The sequence below is a fragment of the Dermacentor silvarum genome, chromosome 6, assembly GCF_013339745.2.
Source record: "Dermacentor silvarum isolate Dsil-2018 chromosome 6, BIME_Dsil_1.4, whole genome shotgun sequence".
Taxonomy (NCBI): Eukaryota; Metazoa; Arthropoda; class Arachnida; order Ixodida; family Ixodidae; genus Dermacentor; species Dermacentor silvarum.
In genome coordinates, this window is record NC_051159.1 from 73,671,743 (window position 1) to 73,694,252 (window position 22,510).

Sequence of the window (22,510 nt, forward strand, 5' to 3'; positions counted from 1 at the left end):
GGAGTGGGCAAAATATACTGAGCTCATATATCACGGCTCATTGTGACCGATCGAACATATAAAGAGCATAGAACATTGTGACAAACCTGTTGGTCTTCTAGTTATTGTGTCATTTGAATGGAAAAGAAAAATTGAAAAAGGATTATTGGCCGATAATTGGTGTTTAATGCAAACCCTGAGGAAACTCATACCGCTGCGAACATATATGAATGTTTCAGTATTTAATTAGATGGTGGCCATGATCATAAATGTTAGTGTCCAAGTGCAGTTCACTGAGTGACATTTATTATGCTTGAGCTATTAAACAGTTGCCATGAAAATATATGCCACTTCACTTGCAGCTACCTAAGGAAACAAGTATGTAAAAATTGTAGTGGTCGAGTATTATCCTCACCATAGTATGCCTTGCTGTTCGAGGTGTCGCTGGGTTGTGTGCAGGCAGTGCTGCAGAAGCTTCACGCTTGAGCGTCCTGGAGGGCCTTGGACTGGGAGACTGGACAAAATAAACCAAGTGCAATGACGAGGGACCGCTTACTGCAACATAACTTCAAATTGCTGACCGTGCAAATGAAACACCAGATGCACAGTTGAAGCTAAAACCCTGGACTAATAGCGACACCATTGGCTTCATTTAAAATTTAGTTTAAATTAGTTTAAATTTAAAGTTTAAATTAGTAAAATTTAGTTAAATTAGTTTAAAACGAGCAGAATATTCTCTACAAAATTATTGTTCTTGGCAACTATTGCAAAACTTGGTATGTTATGTGAAGACTAATCGTTCATGGTTTCTTCAATTAATTAGTTTTATTGCAATTTTGATTGTTTTCAGCCACAAGAAATACACACAAAATTCGGTCAATAATAATTTTTATAGCAGGAAATGTAATTAATTCTTCGACAATAAATAGTTTCACATCGTACCTTTTTAGGAGTGTAGGCTAGCTGATATAAGTACTTTAAAGAGAAATAAATGTTTAACACTTAGTGGGAATTATGACAAAGTTGAAAAAAAATGGCTTGAATAGTATTGCACCACTATTTCGTCAGTTATAATTCACACGAGCACGTAGTCACTAACGATCGCGAATATTGCAGTTCCATTTTCATAAATAAAAGAAACGTTCATTGTGCTTACCTATGGAAGGACAGGCCATCGCGCCGATTTTCTGTTCGATTAGGGCATCCTGGCACAAAACACTTCATCACGCAGGTGCGCCTACTGCTGACGGGAGTTCTCGCCGGTCTGCTAAGAGGCCGAAGACTTTGAGCAGATCTCGAACAACAGTGTCGACTGCGCTACGGGCCGGCACGGCCCTAAATATGTTCGGAGTCTCCGGCTCGCCAGTCCATCCTTGGGCACAAGACGGGACGCATTTTTTTCCCGTAGGGACAGTCGCTTCGGATCCTGTACGCTCGCTTAATCGCGTGCACATTTTGCGGGGGCGAAAGGCATCATTGTTTCCCAGAAGACGTCGTCAAACGCAACGAATCGTCGTGGGAAGGGCGGCTTGGTTGCCTTCACACGTTTGCAGGGCGAAAGGTTCCCTCGTTTCCCTGAAACCACACCGAAACGCAACCAGTCGTCCTTGAGGTAGTCCTCCCGGCTTGTTCGGCGCAATGCCGGTTAACCGACGCCTTCGTTCGCAACAGCCTTGGCGCCTGTCTGCTAATTAGGCGGCGAGACTCAACTGCTTCACACACTCGAATTCCTTCCTAACCTCGGCGCGCGTTTGCCACGCTGAGTATGTGCGCATATTCCGAAACCCCCGCAGCAGACGAAACCGAAGCCACCGAAGCGAGCCGAGTAAAATCTACCGCTTGCCTATCACGTGAGGGCCTATTTCCCATCATTCCATTCCTCTAAATTTTTTATGACTAGGCTTCAAGATTGTCACGTGACGCTCCCTCCTAGTTTTTTTCCTTCCTCCATGAAAGGAAGGAAGAAAGAGGGGAAAGAATCGGAGTGGAGAGAAGGGGTACTATGTAAGGTGGCATGCGTTTGACGAGGACTGTGTCCGAGACGTTTTGAACATCTCTCATCGCACGATGTCGACCGTGGTGGAACAGGCGCTGGAACATGCGCTGGAACAAGATTCGCAGGCGAAGGCAGCGCGCAACCCGCCGAACTTCTGGGACCCCATCTCGTATGAATTCGAGGAGCCGACCCCGCAATGTCTTCTCAGGGCTAAACGGTATTGACCTGCTGCTGATGTTTCCGCGTCGTTTGTTTTTGTTTTTGTATGTCTCGATCGCGCGCGCCTCGCTTTCCAGCTGGCTCGCTAGCGCGGCACGGTTGCTGGCGTCTTCTTCGCAGTGACCTCCATGACGGGAAAGCGACGATAGTCGGTCGCAGGCGTTAGTTTTGTTAGGTCAGGCCGGTTACATCGCCGGCGATGGTGTTAGTCCGCGGTCGCGGCTGTTGCCACCCGGGAATCGCCATGGTTCCGGAATCACTGGCGCGCTGTGTGTTCAGTGGAAATTGATTGCCCGTGAATTGAAAGCGAAGTTGGCCGAAATTCCGCGAACTCCGCTGATGTGGGGAATGGCCACGATGGTCGGCTAGCCGACAAAGTATTTTGCGTCGACGAAATGCGCTTTGTGAAGACATACATAACGTGAGACGTGGGCAGACGCGCAAGTACTCTTGCGTTGATGCCCGCAGGTTGGGAATGTATCAGAACGAACACAAAACGTATCAGATTGAAATTAATGCAACAGCAAAGCTGCAGTTACCAGCGCAGAACTACCGTATCGTAACCATCATGTGTTGTTTTAGAAGCTCTAGAAATATCTGTTTCAAAAGAAGCGTTCATTGAGATGACACTCCGTGATGAAGCGCGTGTTTTTCTTATTTTGACGTGGTCGGGTAGGCCCATCTGTCTCTAGATACAGGGAAGAAATGATACGCCACAGATTGTACCGCAGTTCTGATTGGCGATAACCACACTTATTGCTTCAGTTGCCGTACTGTGCGCAAATTGTTGGTTCTGAGTCATACAGTACACATCGCAGCAGTAGCAAAGCTGCGAGTACGTTTCTTACTTATTTCTTACTTAATGGGAGCATTGAATTTGAATGCAGTTGATTTATTACTGCATTCAGTAAAGCTGGCTGGGCAGGCTCCCCCCCCCTTTTTTTTTTTCAATCTAGCGTTCCTTCACTCAAAACCTCACGTGCCGTGTGCTTGTGTACGATTTGGAATTAGTAGCGAAAATAAAGTCAAATATTATGCAATACTTCAAAAAATACATATATTAGCAAGCGTCCCATCTGGTAAGCGGGAGGTAGAGCATGCATTGGGGATCAATAAAATACAAGAAACATTGCTGCATACACCATAAAACAAAACAAATATACAATAAAAAGAAAGAACATTGACTTGTGTCGAAGTAAGCCAAGAAAACTTCTTGGAAGAGGACAGAAAAAAAAAGTATGTGCAATCTCAATAAATGCCGCTTCCAGGTTTGTTCCATTTGCTGTGGTCGCTGATTGATGGGAGATTTCCTCTTTCATCCTTCTTACTGCTCTCTTCTTATTCTTTACTCTTTCAATCTCTAAATACCACAATACAACCAACCCAATCATACACTTTAAATTCAATCTCAATCCAATTGCCCCACTTTGATCCATCACCTCCCACTTACCTCTCTGTCCAATGCGAACCATTACATGTGATACTTTAGCGATGCAGGTGGGTCACCATCTTGCACTTCTTGCACAATGTTCACCTAAGGTGCATTTCATTGTGTACTGACCAGTTTCATGCATCTTTACCATATTTATTTATTTATTCAGTGTACCCCTAAAGGCCGTCAACATATAATGGTATTACATGGGGTGGGAGGATGCATAATTATATAAATTAATGTAATTTATATTACAGTGTAATATAAATTGCACTGTAAACCTGAATGGTGATGGTTGGCTATGTAAAGCTGTTGCACATGTTGGATGAGTTTTGTGGCTAAGCATTGCGAAATTAATCGAAAGGTGCGTCTTTCACTAGGAGTAAAAAGTGCCAGCAAAATGTTTTAAAGACCAGTCTTCATAGCAAAATCTCGCACCTTTTGAAATGGGGTAGATGTAAAAGAATAATTTAAAGAGACTGAAGAGAAAAGGAATTTCAGCTGTATTAATAAATTATGCTTCGACAATGCCAAAGAAACCACTCTTACCATGAGAGAAGGCTTAGCAAGCCGGAAAAAGCTCAAGAATGATAATCAAGTGGCGATGTTGCCTTTGAGTTCCACCACCACAAGCCCGTTGCGACTTCATAGATTTTGGAAGCGTCTGCTTAGGCCTGGTCAATTGGTGTATCAGTAAAGATGGACTACATTGTATTCTAAACAAGCCAAAGACTAAAAAAATACCCAATAACTAAAAAGCCCGAAAAAAAAAAAGATACTTCCGAGATCCATGAGTTCAAGCTGACGTTCCAGCATTCTGATTTCGGCACAAAATTTAAAAGAAAGAAATTTGGCCTTTATTCTTCCACAAAATTAACAAAAATATTGTTGTGGAAGAATACTTCATCAATCTAAACTGATTCATTGCTTCTCTTTAGCCTCTCTTGAAGGCTGCAACATTTCCTTATTGCTTTTAAACATGCATTCACTGGAAGTGTTAACCTAAGTTCATAATTTGATTGAAACAAGTGGTGTGTGCAAAATTTCAATGGCTGTGAAACTGTCTTGCCAAGCAATACTGAAAATTGTTTTCCCTGGTTGTAATAACTTGGAGGACTAGAAAATGTTGCTAGAGGTCACTCGAACTGTTTAGCCACATGGTTGCATTTGCTCGACTCTTCCAAAACTGTATACACTTCGACATGTGGCTTGTGATGGTTGACATGCCATCACCATAACAGCCATGACAAGATTCACTATGTAATTTTTTTTTGAAAATGGTAGGCATCTTCCATGACTAGCTAATGTATTATTGTTTTAGAAGTGTCCATACAAATTTAAGTGGACCTGTGAGTGTGTACGACTATGCATATTGGCAAGGAAAAAATGGCTTCAAACACCGGTAAAGAGATGTCTGTGAGATCCATTTTTGTTAATAATAAAGCTAATTGGATGGAATTTGTGCACAGTAGCAAGTTTATTATCCTATTTATGTATAAAATTTTAGTTTCTCGATATCTTTTATTTTTCTGTGTCCCGTGGAGGTTTAGGCGTCATACAAGGTGTAGGAGATGGTTCTAAAATCAGTCTATATGGCTCCTTGTAAACAAATAATTGCAATTAAGCTCAAAATTATTTTATTTTAGATTTAATAAAATTTTAATCTCGGTTATAGTTATCAAGAAGATTAATGATTGATTTCCGAAAACTGAGCATTACCAGAATTGCTGCAAATAACAACAAAGCCCAGATACCTGCATTTTATGCATCCTTGTACATGTGCATGCAAAAATTGCCAAATATTGAACTGGCATCAGCTACACGAGTTTCTGTGCACAATCAGTAAAAACAGTGTAAGATTGAAAAAGTAAATCAAAAGAATTTGAAAATTTCTAAACCTGCTCATTACAATTGCAGAGGATAAATTTGCTTGAAATTTGCCAAGAATGCAGACCATTCTTTTTTTGGAGAAAAAATTCTCCTGCTGTGTAGGTGGTACCTTCAGAACTCTTGGGAGATTCCTCCTCCAGCTGGGCTTTATTTGCTACACGATTCAGCTTCAGCTGTCTTGTGTTCTAGAGATTCTTTAGATTCATCTCTGGTCTCCCTGGTTGCCTGGAGCAATCAACTCCCTAGTTGGAAGGACGCCCAACTCCTGTATAACCTCCTCAAAGCCTTTGTGGCTTTTGTTGAACCACAATATGGCCATAGAAGTGGCCACCTCCACAACAGTGCATGAAGCAAATCTTGTTTTGGGGCACAGCAACCAAGTCTTGCGGTAGAGAGACTGGGCTGTATTTTGAGGGTTTGCCCAAATACAGTGAAATAAAAAGCATGCAAATATAATGTTAAAGCATAATTTTACAATAAAAATCTAAAAATATTATCTTTTCACAAGAAAAATGCAATTTTTCAACCCGCATCTCCCTTCAGTGTGCACCAGAGTGCGATGGCTAAAATAAAAGCAAAATATAGTTTTTATGTTAAAGCTTCATGGTTACTGTGAACAAGTTTATGTAAACACATGATCCTGCTTTGGTGGAAAGCTGCACGCTGATTCACTACTACATGGCACCTTTACTATCAATAATCTACTGTTTTGTTAAAATGTTTGAGTACTCATTCACAAGCAGATAAAAATCTGGTCTTTAAGTACAGTAATGAGAGGGTAAGTAAAGTAATAGCACGATGGACATAAGTGAGAGATGTTTGAAGATTGATGATGCATAAATAGAGAAGAACCAGATTGGTACGTGGCTGGATAGTGTAACCATGCCTTGTTCTAGCTCTGAAGGAGTGCATAAAATACATGCCACATTGTAGTGATCGCTACATAGGTGCCTTCCCTGTGGGCCACAGGGAAGGCACGTACATAGCATCAGTCACATAGCATCAGCAGGGTGGTACGGAGATGTTGCTTCAGTGAGTTCTGTAGGAAAATGCAATAAAGCTGGCCCTAAATGTTATCAGTAGTAGACGTATACATAACGGTGGAAACACTTTTGTCACACTGTGGCAGAATTGTACACCAATAGAAAAGCAAAAAAGCAACAACAAAGCTTGGCCGTCTGAGTCAAATGCCATTTGATTTATCATCACTATAACTGATATAAAATCGCAACGCCAACAGTCTGCCATTACATTTATGTTCCGCTTGAATGAACTCTCACGTGTGCAGGCACGTTTGTGATGTCCCTTGAAATTTGTTCGAATTTTGCTGTATGATCTTATGTGTAATACCGTGTTTTTCTTTGTGTTCTGTAGTGACATTATGGACATCTACACCCAGCCTCCCCCTGGAGTTTTCATTGCACCAGAGGAAAACAACATAACCAAGGTATAAGAGCCTGTAGCAATTGTGCATGTATAATTGCGCATGTATATTGTGCATGTATAATTAAAATCATACGGATCCCACACACTGTGGCAGTTGACGTAAGCGAAGCTTCCTGTGCTGTTGGCATTGATTGACAATAATCTGTGGTGCTATTGATAGCGAATGTGAAGTTGTTCAGTGCTTAGTGCAACACTAGTACAAGGAACACACAGTACACTAGTACATAGTACAAGGAACACACAGCAAGACGTGCTTGCTTGAGGCATTGTTGTGCGCCATTGTTCGTAGCCTCCGAGAAAGTTAGCATTTGTTATTGGCCTACACGGCGCATTGCATCGTGGAAGAAGTGTTTATTTTCTGGATGGCCACTTGTGTCATGTTGATGCTGTTGATGCTGAAGGCTTTGCATCTGCATGCCCTGCATGCCCAGGTAAGCACTGTGGCTCCTGCAATGCTTATGCGGGAGGCTCACATTTAATTATAGCAGTTCAGAGGGCACTGTGGCGACACCCAGGGAGCTCTTGCTGGAAAGTTCAATAGATGTACCCCAAACGAGGCGTGCTTTCTAACATCGCATTTCCCCTCTCCTGTGCACCTGCCTCAACCCCCCCCCCGACGCTGTGTGCAAGACACCAGCAGTAGTGGGAAAGTTGAAGGAAGAGGCAAGAAAAGCTCTGCTTTAAAAAGTATTTGAGTGCAGTCTGACAGTAGTAGCACAGGGGGCCAAGCATTGTAGCATAACAAAGAACCCTGAGAACAAGCTAAAAACTTAGCAAAGAGCTATAGCAATGGGGATAGAATGTTTGATACAGTGTTTAAAGGCCAACAGCAACATTTTGAATCGCATAAACCGACTAGTTGTAGAGTGTAGGTATAAAGCAGCTTATGTTTAAAATTTAACATTTGAAATATTAGTGCATGTGTCGGGAAAAGCTAGTAAAAATGCACACTTTTCATACGAGAACTAAAAAAGCATGGAGTTTTCTGCTTGCCAGAAAGGATGCAGAGCCTAAAACATAAGAACCAGTGCAGCTTCCTCGCCATGGCATTCAAGATAAAGACAACGCCCACGGCACGCTAAGATATCTAAGATTCGTATTGTATCCACTAACCACCAGCTACGTGCACCATGTGCTTAATATTAAGGCTAGTTAAAAGCTATTAACAAGCATATTAGACAATTACCAGCCCTGCAGCATTGCGGAGATTATTTTATTGGTATGTACTACTCATTTTCAACAATTTTAGTCAAAGTGAAAGTTGGTAGCAATTACCTATTAAGAGGCAGGTGGAAGTGGAGCTGGGTGCACATAATGTAATGCATGGAGTATAAAACTGATGCCAGAGAAAAATAAATGCAGTTGAGGGCAGTAGAGGATTATGAAGTGCAATGACAATAGGAAATTTGTAGGCATAGCATGGAGTTTTGCTGACTCATTAGGAGATTGCTGGGAAAGGCCTTTGTCTCGCAAGGGATATAATAAGTGGGGCTGATGATGGATAAAGAATCTCGTTTACTCCCCTTCCATTGAGCCGTTTAGTGGTGTAGAAAAAGAAAATATTTGGTTTGTTGCCACTTTATATAGGAAGTCTGCATTGAGCTAAGAACTTGTAGCTTTATTGTAGAAACTGGACTTTGTTAAACACCATATACTGAACATTGCCACATGGCAGAATTATTGTCTTCCCCTAAAGCAGCTATGTTGGAGACCTGCATTTTTCGTACTGAAACTAAAAAGACACCACTGTTGCCGCTTGCTGGAAATGGCACAATACCTGTAAAGTGGAGAACTAGCATGGCACCTGGTCATGACCTCCAAGATTAGGTGGTATCCATATTATGCTGAATACTTATTAACAGCGGAGCTGTTTAAGCCGAGCGTTAGTTTGTAACGTGCGAACAGAAAATGTGGGCCGATCCTGGCGGTAGTGCAGAAAGGGTCCAAGCGCAATGGCACATACCTTTGTGAACTAGCGAAGCTGAGCCTGGCTAAGTCTAGCTAAGCATGGTTGGGACTACTTAAGCTTAGTCATCAATAGCTAATCGATAATTGTTCGATAATAAATTCCGGAAAATGCTGGCGATGGCTTCGTATTGCTTAGCCTAGCCCAAATACGTGGCCAATACCTTGCGATAGACAATCGATAGCTAATTGATAATCAATCAATAATTTCCGGGAAATGCTGAGGATGACTTGGTAGTGCTTAGCGTAGCCCAAATACGTGGCCAATACCTTGCGATATCCAATCAATAGTTAATCGATCAATAATCAATAAGTTCCGGAAAATGCTGGGGATGTCTATGTAGTGCTTATCCTAGCCTAACTATGTGGCCAATAAATCGCGGAAAATGCTGGGGATGACTTTGTAGTGCTTAGCCTAGCCCAAAAGTCAGGACTAGCTAGGTGCCCATCAGCTCTGCTGTCTCTTTAGTTAGCATTGCGCCTCCAGTGCAAGCTACACTAATTTTTTAATTTATGTACAATACTGCTACTCTCATTTGAGAGCATGGCAGTGGGGGAATGCAGTATGTATCCATATAAATCAGTACATACATAGCATTTAAGTGTGAAACATGATTAAAGAAAATTTGGGCAGAACAGTCAATTGAAGAAAGGGCAAGTAAGAAGAAACTACAATCATCGAAGAATAGGAATAGAAAAAGTTGAATGCTGCATTTTAGAATAGAAATTACGGTATGTTTCCACATGATGACAATTAATCAGCGTGGTACATGTGAGAGAAAAACAAACGTGGAATCACATACTTACTCATTTATACACTAATAGGAAGAAAAGGCGTGATAAGATTTAACATATAAAATTATATAATATGAAGAGGCTGATTGATAACATGTGACATGTGAAGAAAGGCAAAATCAAGATATGAGAAGAAAATCTGGGCAAGCGAGCAATATTTCTGTGGCCACATTCTTGGATTTGCTTCATATTCGCTAACCACTGGGTTAGCGAAACTGCAAAGATTATTTTGCACTCGCACATGCTACGTCACGTTGGCGAGAACAACGGCGTTTATAATTCGACGAACTGGCGCAGCCAACGTCACTAGACGCGGCCAACGCGCTCCGACGTGCCCGACGTCGAGATGGCTCTCATCCCATCCGCGCGTTAGTCACGCTGACTGCGCTGACCCACAATGCATTGCGCGCGAGGAAAGAAAGGCGCCCACGCCGTTTCACCGATGGTCGCAGACAGCCATTCAAATTGGCACGCGGGTTGGGGATCGTTCTGCGCATGCTCCGAAGATAGCTGCGGCTGGCAGGCGCGTTGAAGTATAGAGGGGATGGCGTTTTGGGCTGGCGCAGCACAACCGGCATAGCGTGACTGGCCGCGAACGACGCTCGCCCGCGCTCCGGTAACGTCGGACTTAGGGTAACGGGCCTTAAGAGACAGGAAGAGAGGGGTGTGGATTGGGGAGCAAACAGGGATAGCCAATATTATAGTTGACAATAAGAGAAAAAAATGGAGCTGGGCAGGCCATGTAATACATAGGGCAGATAACCGGTGAATCTTTAGAGTCAAGGATGGCAGAAAATTAGGTGGGGTGATGAAATTAGAAAATTTGCAGGCTCCGGTTGGAATCAGCTAGCACAAGACTGGAGATCACTTGGAGAGGCCTTTGTCCTGCAGTAGACATAAATATAGGTGGATGATGATGATGATTCATTCATAACTGATTCAGCCAAAGTGAAGTTTCATTGCAGTTTGCCTTTAAATTCCAGCTGCGGCTATTTGTCACAGGTTTCTGTGTTTTGTAAAGGAGCACTTACACACATTTTTGAAGTTGCAGAAATTCTACCAAACACTTCCCACACATAAAAGGATGACAATTGACAAGTAGGATGGTTCAGAAACACTTATAAGATATTTTAATTTTACACTAAAGTTAGTCTTAAAAGGCCAGACCTGGCGTCATCGATATTATCGTGACATTACGGCTTGGAGCAAAATTTGCTAGTTTTGTGTACCAATCATGCTCACAAAAAAAGAAAACGATAGAAAGAAAGAAAAAAAAAGACAAGCTTGAGTGCTGCAAGGCATTTCTTTTAGCTGCGCCCGTGTGTGGCAGCCGCGGCATCACAGGTGCGGAGTGAGCCAATGTATTATGATGTCAAGAGGCATCCACTTCCTTGGTATTGAAACCGATTCATCGAAACGATCGTAGTAAATTGTTTAATGCGCACTGGCGCATCCAAGGTATCTTTTATTGCCGTAAGCATCCTTAGCCTACTTCAACCACTTTGTGTCTATCTGTATCTAGCCTCTTTATGTCGCTCTACAATTTTGAAAAATGCTTCAAGATTTCTGAAGTGCTGGGTGGAATTGGACCTGCATCACACGGGTTCCTCAAGCACAGCAGCCCGACACTTGAGCGTTGTGCCGCGAATGCCCGCAGGAAGCGAGAGATTATTCCTCAGCGTTAGCGCGCACTAGTGTGCCACTGGTGCAGTCTCGGAGGCCATGCAGGGCTTCACAGGTGCGCCGCTAGGTGGCACAGCATGTCATGAGGGAAGCTTAGCTGCAGTACACGGCTCATACATGACGCCTCTCGGTGGTGGCAATACGGTGTGCTGCTCGGCATTGCTTGAATTCTAATCACATTAACGTTAACAGTCATTGTCAGATAAGTTCTACAAGCATTTTTTAGAAGGTTTAATGCGTTTGTACCTTCATATGTCGAAAAAGAAATTACAATCTGAAAATGTCAGTACGCCTTTAAATTGCAACTGCAGCGGTTCGTCGCAGGTTTCTGTGTTGTTCAAGAGAAGCATCTTATGTTGATCTGCAGATCCATGCATTGGTGCTGGGGCCCTTTGACACTCCGTACGAGGGTGGCTTCTTCCACTTCATCATGAAGTGCCCACCAGACTACCCAATTCAGCCCCCGCGGGTCCGACTGATGACCACAGACGGAGGCAGGGTGCGCTTCAATCCGAACCTCTACAACAATGGCAAAGTCTGTCTCAGCATCCTGGGGTAAGGGAGCACTTCATCGGCATAACACCTTCTGTTGGCCGTTTTTGTAGGAACATCATTATGGCACCTTCGGTGTGGAGGATGTTCTAAATTTTACCGAGTGGACCTTACCACGAAGCGATTAAAGATACGGAACTAAATAGGGTGAAATGCCTACATTTTAAATTTTGCTCCTTCAGGTTCGTTCCTGAAACCTCTCATGCTCAGCTCACCCTCACTTCCAACAGTTTAGTTGCCTGTCGTCACCTTGATTAAACAGGTTTTGTTTGTGAATGCAGAAAGGCTGCGCATGATTTCCTGCACATCACATGTGAGCTCTTTGAATTCTTTTTTTCTTTTCCTGATGGCAGGACATGGGTTGGACCAGCTTGGAGTCCTGCACAGTGCATAGCAAGTGTGTTGGTCTCCATTCAGTCACTGATGACGGAGAATCCCTACTACAATGAGCCTGGATATGAATCGGTGCGTTCTTTGCATTACTATTTTCTCATTGTTTCAGTGCCTACTGTGAAAATGCACATGTAATGTGAACTTGTACATATGACAGGGGCTGTTAAAGGGAAAGGTTTCATCTAGTTTGTGTAATGCGAGTCCTACAATATGACCTAAGACAGACTGATGTGGCAAGATTTTGTGTGCATGTCGGCATGACCCGGCAAGGTTTCTAGTGTTAGCTTGTGAGCTTTCCTGTTGGCTTCCATCTGAGCCAGAAAAAAGTGCAACAAGCATCCATCAGAACTTCCTTGCCGCTAGCTGCCTACATGCACGATGAGGGGTGCGTTGAAATTGTGAATCCAATGCGAGGCCAGCCACGGCTCGACTGCCTGTATTTTAGGCTTACCAGTGTGGCATGTGATTAGCGATAGCTTCAGGTGCATTACGAATGATAAGCATTCCTGGCGTTCTTGCGCAAAATTTTCTTTAATGCCCTCTTTGGCCTAGAGTATTTTTGTCGCATCATGTCATTTTATGCAGAGTACCACATGGACTCATGTAAGGGCCACACTTCTTTTTTTCACAATTTTGAAGAGGTGCGGCCCTAACACAAGACCGAACATTTTGGTCAAAATGGTGCCTGCGCAGCCGGCGACTTGTGCACACTCCGAATGCCCAGTTGTATCATTGCATCAGAGGTCAACGCGCAACTCTCACCATGTAGTAGCGGCACGAGAAAGTACGCAGCATGTGAAAATTGGTTGATGCGCGCACAGCATCGGGGCACCAAACGCGTTTGCTTCTCTGTTGGAAATATTTTTTTCTCCAAATTTTGGGCTGCCAAGTTGGGGGTTGTGGCCCTTACACGAGTCTATATGGTAGCACTTATTAATAAGCACCTTATGCACACAAGAAGGAATGGCTGCTTTGTAAAGAGTTTTTCTTCTGCATCTTTTTAATGTTTGCCAGTTGTAATGTGTTACTACAACTGGTAATGTATTACTTGTGTAATACATTACCAGTTGTTTCTTTACCACTACCTTTGCTTTTCTCTCCAATGCTGTTGGCAGTGTAAGTGATTGTGCCTTATATTCTGTTTCATAAATAGCAGGCAACGCTATGGTGTCTAGAGAGACTGGTCAACCTGCTTGCATTCATGATGTAGAAATAATGAGTCAAATATGAAAGATTTAGGTATGCATCATGTAATTTGATATGAAATTAAGTCTTATACCTTACCACAAATCTTGAGGTGGTTATTACATGAAAGGAATCGTAGATCTGAAACTATTTACCACCACACGAGTGGGGTGTTTCTGTGACCAGCCGCCACAGCGCACTGTTTGCACTCGTGCCCAAAAAATATTATGTTGCATACTGGAAGCAGAAATGTGCACAAATAATACAGAATTTGAGTTAACCATATGGCTACAAGTTCTAGTTGTATTATATGAAGGAGCTATATTGTAGAAGGCTTAGCAGATCAAAAACAACTGCTCTGTGAACTGCATATTACATGACCAATTTTTTTCCGGTTTTAAGAAATATGCCAAGAATATAACGTACCAAACGAGGAGCTCAATGTTGCCCAAACACCGAACAGGTTGACTCCACGGTGCAATTTTACACGTTTCTGTGACTTTGCCCTGACGCATCACAAAAGAAAGAAACACCGTGTGAGCACATTATGCAGGATTTCCTAGCACTACAAGAAAAATATAATGACCATATTGAATTCTATATGGATGGCTCGAAAACACAAGAACATACTGGAAGTGCCATTGCATCCAAACACGCAGAATCTTGCATTAAACTGCCACAATTTGTCTCTGTTTTTACAGCTGAAGTATATGCCTTGGTTATAGCCATAAAACAAATACTATCAGGGAATTACAAAAAGCAGTTATATACACAGATTCCTTAAGTGCACTAAAGGCCCTACATCTAAAATCTGAATGTGAACCTTTTCTAGGAGACATTTTGTGGATGCTGTGAAGAGCAGAGTAACATAGCAAAATAGTCCGCCTGGCCTGGCTGCCGAGCCGTACTATAGTATCCCAGGAAATGGAAGGGCAAATAAATTAGCAGCAACGGTGGTACACAAAACATAGATAATTATGAAGGTACCTTTCAAAGATTCTATCCACAGATATCGCACAGCGTTCAACTCAAAGTGGCAGGAGGAATAGGACTCCAGGGTACGTAACAAACTCTAAACCGTTAAGCCTATTCTACAAGAATGGAAATTGTGTTACCACGAAGAACGTTTTATTGAATTGATTTTATGTCGTCTTCGTATAGGACACTCACACTTGACTCACAATTTTTTTACCAAAGGAGAACAAAAAGCGGAGTGTGAACAAAGCAAAGAACCCCTCACTGTGAATCGCATTTTAATTGCATGTCCGGCGTTCGAGAAAGACAGAATTATTTTCACGAACTGTACAAAACACTTAACACCATCGACATTGATTACTATCAGAACATGCACTAGTACCCCTTTATGACGTTTTTAGGTTTTTCGACGGCCACGAGTCTTGTAAATAAACTGTAAAAGAAAGTATTATTCCTTTTATACGTATCACAAAACTCGTGATTGAGCACTACCTTGTGGCTGGCACATCATAGCCGTAGTCGCTTTTGTGCCATTAAACCCTACAAAACTAAATAAATGACTAACTAGCTCTGTGAAACACATGGAGTGAAACTTCTATGACCGCACTGCCTTGCATAGCATCCGCAACGTCGCCTGCTATGTATGGAATGGAGTACAGTGCTGCAGAAGTAGTTTTGTACGAGAGGGTTCTGCTGTGTCATCGCTGATGCTGTTGCCACCTTTAGGAAAGATGGCCAGGCGAGGCAGCTCGGTACAACACCATCATACAGCACGAGACGATCCGGGTGGCCGTTTGCAACACTGTTGAAGCCTGTCTCCAGGGTAATTCTCCATGCCCAGCACCTCTCAGGTTGGTACCTTTCTGAAAGGATTAATGACTGTTCCATACCTGTGCTGAGAACTAAAGAGACACTAAAAGAAAATAGTAAGTCGAGCTAGATTGATAGTATACTTGTCTAGAAGTTTATATTTGTTTTCTGTGTGCCAATATGTCGCTTTGTTGCGTAGAAAACTGCCGGCGAAGGTCCTGCTGCTGCTCCTCAATTTGCGCCACGCACGCCAGAACGGACGTGTTGACGCAAAATCTCCCTGTGGCCTCCCTCTATGGCGCTCTCTGTGATGATATCAGCCAGTGCTGACAACACGGGAGAGATACCTTAGATTACAACGGGTGGCGCCACTCAGAGTTTCCATTTGCATCATTTTCTCGCTTGCAAAAGCTCCATTCTTGTTACGAATGAACAATTCCTTGTTACAGGAGCCTTATCCTTCAGTCTAGGTCAACTTAATTATTTCCTTTAGTGTGCCTTTAAAGGGACAGTAACACAAAACATTAACAGGTGGCATGTTTCTAAGAAAATTATTCATGAGAAACAATTTGCCTCTTAAAAATTATTATGGATTTATGTGCATCAGTCAAAAAGAGTGAGGCCCATGCCATGACGGAAACATTGCAGCAAGCAGCTGCAATGCTGCCAAGGCACTTATAGAAGAACATGCACGACCCACAAATGTGACGATGGCATAACTAAATTATAGCTGACCTCCGTAAATTTGACCCTGACGGTATCAATGAAATTGGTCGAATTATCTGGCTGGTTGAACTAAACAAGTGGCAGAAAAAACACCCCAAAACACAGTGCCGATTCATTTGGCAGCACAGTAGAACTTTGCTCATGTTTTGGGGAAAAATAAAAGGCAGAATGAACATACTAACCGGGAAAACGTATGATCCGAGGTTACTAAAAAATTTGGCAGACTCAACTGTAGTTGACATCTACGTAATGCAAAGCTTTGCGCGAATCATTGCAGGACACGCACGAAGTTAGTGGGGCGTGAGTGGCCCAAGGGTGTCGTTTTTGCGGGTTTCGCAAACTTACGTTTGCGCTTAAGTGCGACCTCTTCGTTGTGTCCACGAGATACCGTATTTACACGATTGTAAGTCGACTCGAATGTAGGTCGACCCCCCCAAAATTGCATGTCTTAAAAAAAAGGGGGGGGGGGGGAGAAAAACCACGCGAGTGCATTCACACAAGGGAAATTTATTGACGGGGTTGCTAAGACTACTCATCGCCACTAGAGTCGACCTTACTGGCACTGCTGCCGTCATAGCTGCTGCGGTCCCACAGCACGTCGTCATCAAGTGCAAGTCCACACTTCGCGAACGACCGCACCACGACATCGTGAGGTACAGCCGCCCACGCAGAGAGGACCCACCCGCACACAGTAGCCAGGGAGGCCAAATTTCCTCGCGCTGAAGCAGCCACTGCTATGATTCTCGCTCGCTTTGGAACAACTTGTCATCTGTTCTTGTTTTCTTCGCTTGATGCTGCATTGTATGTGAGTAAACTTTATTGAGAGATGTAATATGGGTGAATGAAAGCCTTTTATGTAGATTTTATTTTAAGAACGCGTTATTTGTGTAGCCATATCCACATTTTAGACGAAGCCTCCTACAACACCAGCCAACACAAGCCTCGCAGACACATATCCCGTCATTCCCATGAGGGCACGGCAGCCCTTTAAGAAACTCGTATAGACGGTGGCACCCGTTTACCCTCTAGGTGTTATAGTGAGAAACTCTATGACCATACCCCCTTAACGACGGCTCTTCCGCCAACTACCTATACCCCCCAAACGGCGGCTCTTCCGCCAACTACCAATACCCCCCCAAACGGTGGCTCTTCCATGATCGATACTCCCACAAGAGCCGTGCGCTCGTGTTGCGCGCAATCAAAATGTATGCAATACGGTAAATTAATACGCTACGCATCTACCGTAACCATGTAAACGTAGGTGCAAAGTTGTAACCACGCCGTAGCGCCCGATTTCTCGTTTCTCTTGCCGCTACTAGCGGTACACGGTTCGGTTTCGATTCTAAGTCGACCCCCCAACATTGGATTGTCAAATTTGAGAAAATGGGTCGACCTACAATCGTGTAAATACGGTATTTACAAATACTAAAGTTTGCCGGTTGGGTTGACAGGTAGGGATGTTTGCTTTGTGTTATGTGCAGGGAAGTGATCCTGAAGTCTTTCCCCGACTTCTACAACACGTACGAGAATGTGGTAAAGAGCCATCTGCACTTGTCCGGTTCCCCAATGAACGTGAGTAGCACCGCCTTCCTCTTACCCTGTTGGCACACTTAAAGGCAAACACTGAATCAATTAGGTTAGATTAGACTTGGGTGCAGAGGAAATCGCAACTACATACCGACACCAAAAGTAAATACCTTCCAACTAGTTTTACTAAAATGCTTTAAACCCATTATTTAAACATGAAGCACAAGTCCAATTAGAAATGTTTCAAGATGTAAGCAACATGCTTCAAATATCATAATTTTTATCAGTGGGTTTGCTTTACATGCATTATCTTGGTGTGCACAAACTTTTTGTGCACACTGCGCCTGAAGGGGATATATCTTGGGGTTCATGCTCTGTCGGTCTTCAATCTTGTAAAATGCACCAATAGAGCAGCATTAAAATGTAGAACCAGTGAGTTTGTCTACAGAAATGTGTGTGTGTGTAATGTGGTGGAAACTCTTTTCAAACTTTTTGTACTTGCGACATTTTCCCCATTTGGTCATTTGCTCAGCGACTGTGGTTCGCAATGTCAAGGATGGGCGATGATGAGCAGTGTCACAAACTGTGACGTGACAACTTGTGGAAGTGCTTAAACGACGTTGCCATCAGGTGTGAAGGGCATTGGGTGCACCTGTTGTTTACTGCACTAAGCAGTTGTCAGCTAGATATCAGGATATCCCTGTAACATCACAGTTCCTTGCAACATCATGGTTCATTGTGACATCATGGCGCTCAAAGCCTCGGAAGTGAAAATAAAGCTTTAGATCAACTTGCGTGCTTGCCGGGGCTACGGTGGCTAGAAGGGGGAGGTGGGAGCAACGCAGCTGTCTGAGAGCGCGGCGCGTGTTGCAGTGATTCATGATGCCGAGTGGTGGCGCGCGCGTCGACACTAAGATGCCTCCGCTGTAGTTTGGCTGCTGCCGGAGCTAGCGAGTGCGCTCGGTTTGCATGGTTATGTTCGGTTCTTTTAGCTCCACGGCTCATTTCTGTTTGCATTCACGCTGTGCAGTTGTACCTCCTTGTGACAATAGTTTTACACGTTGCCATGCCGTTGCCACGCACTGTTTTGCGCCGGGCTGCACAACAGGCTATGTTTCTGCTAGAAAAGCAGAAGAAAAAGAACCAAAAAAACATCCCTTTTCTCGGTGCCTGATGACGATGAGGCACTTAAAGCGTGGCAGCAGCCCGGGCCCCGTGCATACAAGGCCTTAGACAGGACTTGGAAGATCTGCGAGCTGCACTTCGAACCCCAGTTGAATCATCTACAGGGTGTCCCAACTATCATGCAACAAGATTTTAAAATATCCTAATGCCCCGTAGCTGGACAGAACCAAGGCAATGTTGTTTGCCAGTCGCTTGTAGAATTATTTTTTGCATTCCACTTAATTACATAATTAGTCTTAATTAATCAACTTCTCGAATATTACAATTAGATGAAAAGTGCCAATGTGAAAGTTGTAGAACAACTTAATAAACTACCGATACAACTTTCTTTTGCTTAATACATGCTACATAAAAGTGTTTTTCCGAGCGTGAAAGAAGCCAGCGAATACACGCAAAGTGCCTCGAGCGGCCAGTCGTGCGGCAATTTTGCGTGTATTCGCGGGCTTCTTTCACGCTTGGAAAAACTTTTATGTAGCACGTATTGAGCTACAGAAAGCTGTATCGGTATTTTTTCAAGTTGCTCTACAATTTTCACATTGACACTTTTCATTTAATTATATTTGAGAAGTTGATTAATTAATGAAGACTAATTATGTAATTAGGTGGAATGCAAAAATAATCTAAGTATCTACAAGCGACGGCAAACAACATTGCCTTGGTTCTGTACAGCTACAGGGCATTTGCATATTTTAAAATCTTGTTGCATAATGGATCATATAATCAAGTGCTGTATGTCGTCCTTTTGAGTATTCTTCATGTCCCCGCCGTTCTAGTTCATCAGCGACTAAAATAAGTTTGTTTACTTAACTCCTATGTAGAATGATTTCTAAAGCATCATATATTGGTATTAACCAATTTGACGAGCAGGATGCAGTGCGTCGCAGTAAATGGAGCTCTTCACTAGAAATCGGTGCAGCTTTTTTTACCCACACCACTAGCATAATCTTCTTCGCATTAGCTGAAATCATTCTTTTTTTCACTCCCGACGATTCGGGAAAGTATGTAGAACACGTGCGACTGAGACGAGCGAAAAATATTTGTGCCGGCCGTGACGTGCCCGAATATAATGCATTTTAACACTTGACCGCTCATCAGTGGATAGCAGCTATTCATTTATTGTCTCCTCTACTAACACGACACGATATATATTAGCTTAACGCTAGTTATGTCAAATATGCGACCGCTAATTGCGAACAGAAACGCCCACTTCGAAACCTGCGGCACCAAACACCGTGCTTCTGCGCCCGGGGAGCGATCTTGCTGTCGACTGCAGCGCCGCCGCTGCTGTCATGATTGCTTGCAACACTCTGCCGCCGCCGTTGCTCTCACCTCCCCTGCTTCTAGACACCGTACCAGGGCACAAAGTCACAAGAGTGTACAGTGGCGTTAAGGTGAAGACCAATCTTGAGTATTGCTTATGTAAACATTTTTCCTGCTGTACAACTGGTGTTAATGTGTAATGTGAAGGGGTACGTTGCAGCGGAACTGCCTAGTGCAGTCGTTGACTTGGGGGTGCCGAGTCATTGTCTTCTGTTTTTCAGGATCCATTTGGTGACAAGAGGGGGACGTACCAGTTCTCTACGCTGCTCACGCGACTGCAGAGCTTAAACGAGCAGGTCAAGAAGAAAAATGAGGCTGCCAACAAGAAAGAGAAGAAGGAAAAGAAGGAGAAAAAGGAGAAGTGATTGCTTTGTGTTTGGCCCTTGCTGCACTGCGTTGGCTACAGACAAACTTGGTACATTCTTTTTGTCCTCCACGACTGCTTGGTGGAGGGCTTTCTGTCTCTCTTTTTTTTTTTTTGTTCCACGATTGAGCAAAAGTCTACGGTAACGGCTGTGCAACATGGCCATCAGAAATGATGTACACTGTCATTCATTTTAGTTTCTGGTGATATTTCTGTACACAGTGTGGCCACTTCTGTAGTAGTGTGAAACATTGTGCTAGTCTGTTGGAGTTTTCGTTAGGGGAGATAACAGGTGGGAGTGAGGACATCGAGCGGTATGGTAATAGCTGTTGCAAAATTGTTGTGCAGGGAATGTGAACATTCTGCAGAGCATTGAGCGCATCTGGCAAGATACACAACAGTGCTCACCGTGAGCCAACTGGCCCCAGCCATTTTACGTTTTTAGTAGGACATTGCATTTAGTGTCTGCTGCTCAGTTAGGTATGGTTTGCGTCATTGTCATAAACGTTGCTGAGGCAGAAGCAATAATTTCTTTTTTAAGGCACTTCTGTCTCTTTTCCAAATGATGGACCACTCTCTGCATGCAACTGCCTTTACTTTCTCCAAGTACGTTTGCTAAACATTTGATGTGGGCATCAAAAACAGAAAATAAGGCAACACTACTTGAATGGGGAATACTGTACGAGCAGCATGACAAACAGTCGCAAGGGTTTTAACTTGCATTTCCATGGGGTTGTTTGTGTTACTAGATGGCAACAGCCCGTGAAGATTCCTTGAGCCCCAACTACGTGGAGTGGCTTTCCGGGCATCAAGTCAGCATTGCACTGCCCACTGTCAGTTCAAGGTTGTTCACTTGCACCTGGAGTGGTGCAGGTCTGTGAATGGTGGTGAATCAAGTTCACAACCTTCCTCGCTCTGGTTACCGCCCTATAAACTAAAACTAACATCGATTCAGAACATGCATCTAGTTCTGTGTTTGGGACTTTAATACACGTCATTGACTGCCAAGCCTCCTTGGCGTACATCGCATTCATTGTGTTTATTCATTGTGTCTAGTCCCCAGCTAGTGTCGCTCTTTGTCCTCATGTTATTTGTTAATACATTAACTGCACATGTTAAACGATCACTCAGATTAATTTTTTTCTGGTTTCTGATGTGTTCCTAGGGAGGAAGTCTCATATAATCGCTGCATTGCAGCCAGGAACCCAGACGTTAGCGAGGCATGCAAGTTGCATGTGAAAGGTATCCATTTGTTCCAAAGGTATTTAGCCCATCACAACTTTGGCTGACATGGATGTTCGAGACCTTTTATCATCACTGAAGTTACATGTACTGGCTTAATTCGAGCATATTTAGTACAGCTGCATACCTTGTAGAGTTTCTACAAGCAGGCCAGCACTACAAAACAGGAATATATTGACGAGGCCTTCGAACCTCCATTATGGCTGCGGTGGTGCTGGGATGCTTTTTCTTGGAACTGGTGGTGCATAGATACTGTACAGTTAACTTCAGTGTAAGAGAAGTTTTGTTGTCGTTGCAGGTTGTGAGGAGTTGCTTTTGAAACAGCAATGTGCCAGGGCACACCGTGTTTAAATGTTGCACAAGAACGTCTGTGTTTACATATTGCATAAGAATTTGCACATGTACGTGTGATTTGGTCTTGTGTGGTGTAGTTGCTTTTGCCTTGCTTGTATATTGCCACTATATGTCAAAAGATCTGAATTGTTGAAATTGACTTCATGCATAATAAAGATATCAATTAAAAATGAGCTCCTTTTTGTTCCTTTTGGCTGCCATGAGTTATAGCCTCCATTCTGACGTGGCCAAAAGAAGTGCAGCGAATTGGAATAGGTGTTTTTTTTTTTTTTCTGTTAAGAAGCCAATGCATTCGTGGTGCTAAGACTTCAGCACACACAGAACTGTTTGACCTATCTACAGGTGCAAAGGTGTCGGCAGCAAGTCATTAATGTATAGTGGTCTTGGTTTTCTTTTACAGCGAAGCTGTTTATCTCTAGCCCCCGCATGCGTTCCTAAGGGGGGGGGGGTTCCCTGGGCGGCTTACGTCCGT

At 43.3% G+C, this 22,510-nt stretch overlaps 1 protein-coding gene across 1 annotated transcript; it reads left to right on the forward strand.

Moving 5' to 3' along the window:
• Positions 1-1,936: 1,936 nt before the first annotated feature.
• Positions 1,937-22,211, forward strand: LOC119455587 (ubiquitin-conjugating enzyme E2 Z). Its single transcript, XM_037716992.2, has 7 exons — positions 1,937-2,192; positions 6,891-6,963; positions 11,773-11,960; positions 12,311-12,422; positions 15,237-15,361; positions 17,528-17,618; positions 20,300-22,211. Exons 1-7 carry the CDS (start codon positions 2,047-2,049, stop codon positions 20,441-20,443), a joined length of 879 nt encoding a protein of 292 aa, XP_037572920.1. The 5' UTR covers positions 1,937-2,046; the 3' UTR covers positions 20,444-22,211.
• The last annotated feature ends 299 nt before the right edge of the window (positions 22,212-22,510 follow it).